Raw genomic sequence first — 3,903 nt, 5'->3', positions numbered from 1 at the left:
AATTGACACAGTAACTAGGATAATAGGAGTAGGGGTGTCAGAGACAGTGACAGTTTATAATTGTTATAATTATATGTTTATAATTGCATTATTACTATTAAATTATTACATAAAGTTGTTGAAAGATTTAGTGATACTAAATATTTAGAGATTTAAAATATTAACATATTATTCTTCCAATGGTTTAAAGGCAGATACAAGGCAGAATTCAGTCAGACCTTTGTAGGAATGGAAGGGGTGGGAAGGGAAGGGAGAAAAAAAATCAAGTGATATTGAGACGATACCTGACCTAATTTCAGATTTGTTCACGTTATCAACACCAGCAAACTGTGTTTTGTTTACAAAGTGTAAGATATTTATGCTTTACAGGTTGATGACAAACTTGTTTTCTCTTAAGTCTAATGTTTTTAAAGAGGAAAATTATTACTTAAATTTAAACTAGAAACTTTGGATGTTTACTTTTTTTATTCTAGAGCACTGAGTGATTAAAAGCGTAAAAGATCTCTAAAAGGGTCCTAACATTGTACACTGTAATTGATCCAACTACTCTATGTAAGGCTGGTTTTCTTAATCTCTCATTGGTTTCTGCAGTCTGCCAATTTGAATTATTATTAAAAGATTTGCAATTCCCACCAAAAACTAGGCTTGAGAATATGACAATTATAAAATAGGTATGAAAAGAAATTCTTTGTAAATTCCTATGATAGCACCAATAAAATATTATAAGAACTTACCAGGATTCAGATGATCCACGTGCCTACCAGAAATAGGGTCTTCATTCATTTCATTAAACTGTTCATATTCATCAGTCTCAATAAAATAGTTTAGTATTTAGAATAAAATAAGAGAAATATCATTTAATATGTTTACTGCCAAACAAAAGTATAAAGATGCATAATAATTATTTAATTTTTATTTGTAAAGCAATACATAATTAATTATTCCTATACATGAGAATCACTTAAATATGGTTTCAAATAGTAAGTTCCTGAGTCTGCTAACTTTGCTTTATATAGCAAAGTAGACTAGATAATGAAATCTTGAATACATACACAAATCCAATAATGTAAGGGGAAAAAAATTTCTACATAATTCATAATATAGCTAAATTAAGTAGGAACAGGAAATAAAAGTTACAACTTTAATTTTTCCTCCTCAGCCAGTATTACTTCTTCCTAACAAAGGATATGAAAATATAATAATAATCTCAAGCTTTTCATAAACCATACCAAATAGTCTTACCTCTTAAGTACTTCAAGTAAGTATTAGTAGGTAGCTGTAAATGCTCAGTTTATAAGCTTGTCATATTATTTTATAAAATGAAAATAACAGCCACAACAAATATAACAGCAAAACAGGTTTTGTATAATCAAGCCTTCATTTTAACTAAATATTCTCCCATTCTTACATGTTCTTTTATTTAGTAATTCCAGAATAGTACACACATACTAATGAATAAAGGAAATACTTTATGATACTGAAAATACACTAAGAAATATGAATAAAATACCTTTTTCGACAAAAGCATTTCTGTTTCAAGAAGAGTAATACGACTTAGAAGATTAGTCCAGATCTTTTCATTTATCATCACTTTGCCTTTCATTTTTTCTTCTAAATATTCTATCCTACTCTCTAAGCAACTAAGTTTCTCGAGTTTTTCTTGACATTCAGCAATCATAGTCTGTAGTGCAATAATTTCAGGATTACATTTCATATCCTACAATAAACAGAAACATTAAAATATTATTATACAATTTGAAATTCCTCCAAACCATTTCCTTTGCATTTGTTTTGTTTTCAATCATTCATACACACATTTTTTTCTCTCCCTTTCCCTACCCCAATTCATGTGGTAATGCTTGTCTTCTTACAGACTGTTGTCAAACATAGTTTCTAACCATTCATTCCTTTCAGATTGTCTTTCCCTTCATTTATTCCAATGCCGTGGTCATTATCTTAGTTAGGCAGTATGGCATGGCATGGTAGTTAGGAGTAATGGAAGCAGACTACTTGGGTGATTGAATTAGTTATCAACACTGTATGACTTTGATAATAATATTACCTACTTCATATGGTTTCTGTGGGCATTAAATGAGTTTGCAAAAGCTTTTCAAACAGTATTATAAGTGATAAAATAAAACTGGTTCTAAATAGCATCTTATAATGATACCCAGCACAAAATTAAAGAAAATGACCCGAGAAACCTCATAATTAATTCACTGAAATAACTGAGTTTGTACTCTAACAGGAAATAAGTCCGACAGCTACCTGATCATTTTTAGAAATGCCAACTGTGCAGTGAGACACACAAAAGTGACAAGGAGAAAGAAAAAAGGTTTAAAAGAAGCTCTACACAGTAAACACTTTGATGGGGATTGTAGTAATAAAGATTAACTTTAATGTGTTTAATTGTCATTAAAATTAATAATAATAATAAAAATTTTAAAAAATAGAAGTGGTGTTTTAACAAAGACCAAAAAAGACAACAAGGATTTAAAAAGAGAGGCAGGAGGCTTAAAGGCAGGTGATATACCAATCTCATAAAGTAGTATAGATAAACTATTTCCCACTAGACTGTAAATTCTCTACAGTCAAGCATTACTTCACACTTAACTTCCGCATTACCCAGTATGTAAATCTAAGCAGCAAAGGATTATAAAGAATTATAAAGAATAGTTACTGAACGTTGACTAATAAAAATGAGTAATGTTTTTTAATAAATAAGAGAGCTAGAAACATTCTGAAGTTTAGAGGGCAGAATAATTACAAGTGGGAAATAATGGCATCTGTTCAAGAAATAAAATATTCTTTTTTTTTTCAAAGTGTGCACCAATGTTCATTGCCGTATTAGTCACAACAGCTGAAAGATGAGAAGAACTCAAGTTCAATATTCTTACTTGTTGCTCTGACTTGACTTCAGGGGCATTTATTTCAGTAGTGTTGATGTGAGGTACATCAAATGCTTCATTAATATCTGTTACTGTATTTAATGTATCTTCAGGAATGACAGCACTATTTTCATTATACAAGTGACGAATCACTACAGCTTTTTTCTGCATAGAAAAACACATGTAAGAAGTTTTTCAGTGTTTTCTTACGTTATTATTTTAAATACAAGTAGTACTTTCAGAAACGATACACCTTCAAGATTCATCAAGGTTTAAATTAGGCATATGGCATAATATTATGAAGGAGCTTTTGTAAGCTACTGCTATGAAGGAACTCTGGTGGCATAGGACATAATGTATATTGCTGCTAATCCAAATGTCTGAAGTTCAAATGAACCAGTAGCTCTGAGGAAGAACTATGGGTAGTCTCTTGCTTTAAAGAAGTACAGACTCACAAAATGAAGAGAGAGTTTCAATGACACAAAACTAACTCAATGGCAACCAACTGGTTTCATTTTAGTTTAACAATAAAATCACAGCTACAATGTTTAAAAACTTTATCATTTTAATATTATTTAATAACGTAGACTATTTCAAAATGTTAACAAGTTTTACATGAAACAGTAATTATTAGGGAAGTAGTCAAAGTAAGATGAAACATAATGACTAACAAGTTGATAAGTTATTGAAACTCAGTGATGGTACTTTTGCAATGCTTGAAATTTTCCATAATAAGCAAAATTGGTATACTATCTATTCCTGGAGCCTTATTTTTTGCCATTTCCTTCAAAGCAGCCTGAACTTCTTCTTTAATCACCATAGGCTCTTGCTCATAAGTTGTTTTATGAAATTCTTCTGTGTCTTCCAATTCCTTTCGATACAGTGACTCAGTATATTATTTCCATCTTCTTTTAATACTTACTGGATCATTTAACATTCTGCCGAAAGCATCCTTGATTATAGCAACTTGAGGTTTGAATTTTTTCTTCAGTTCCTTGAGCTTAAGATATGCTGT

General features: G+C 30.4%; 1 protein-coding gene across 1 annotated transcript in view; it reads right to left on the bottom strand.

Moving 5' to 3' along the window:
* Positions 1–363: 363 nt before the first annotated feature.
* The window catches only part of CEP44 (centrosomal protein 44kDa), a 38,519-nt gene continuing 34,979 nt past the window's right edge, over positions 364–3,903 (bottom strand). The window contains exons 5-8 of the mRNA XM_006882268.1: positions 2,898–3,053; positions 1,511–1,717; positions 735–810; positions 364–398 (exon numbers count right to left, since the gene is read on the bottom strand). Of these exons, the coding sequence (XP_006882330.1) occupies positions 364–398; positions 735–810; positions 1,511–1,717; positions 2,898–3,053 (474 nt within the window). The remainder of the gene's footprint in view (positions 399–734; positions 811–1,510; positions 1,718–2,897; positions 3,054–3,903) is intronic.

Source organism: Elephantulus edwardii, unplaced genomic scaffold, assembly GCF_000299155.1.
Source record: "Elephantulus edwardii isolate Elephantulus edwardi_28Jun2011 unplaced genomic scaffold, EleEdw1.0 scaffold00018, whole genome shotgun sequence".
NCBI classification, from domain to species: domain Eukaryota; kingdom Metazoa; phylum Chordata; class Mammalia; order Macroscelidea; family Macroscelididae; genus Elephantulus; species Elephantulus edwardii.
Note: the sequence above shows the minus strand (reverse complement) of the source record. Positions and strands in the feature narration are given on the sequence as shown.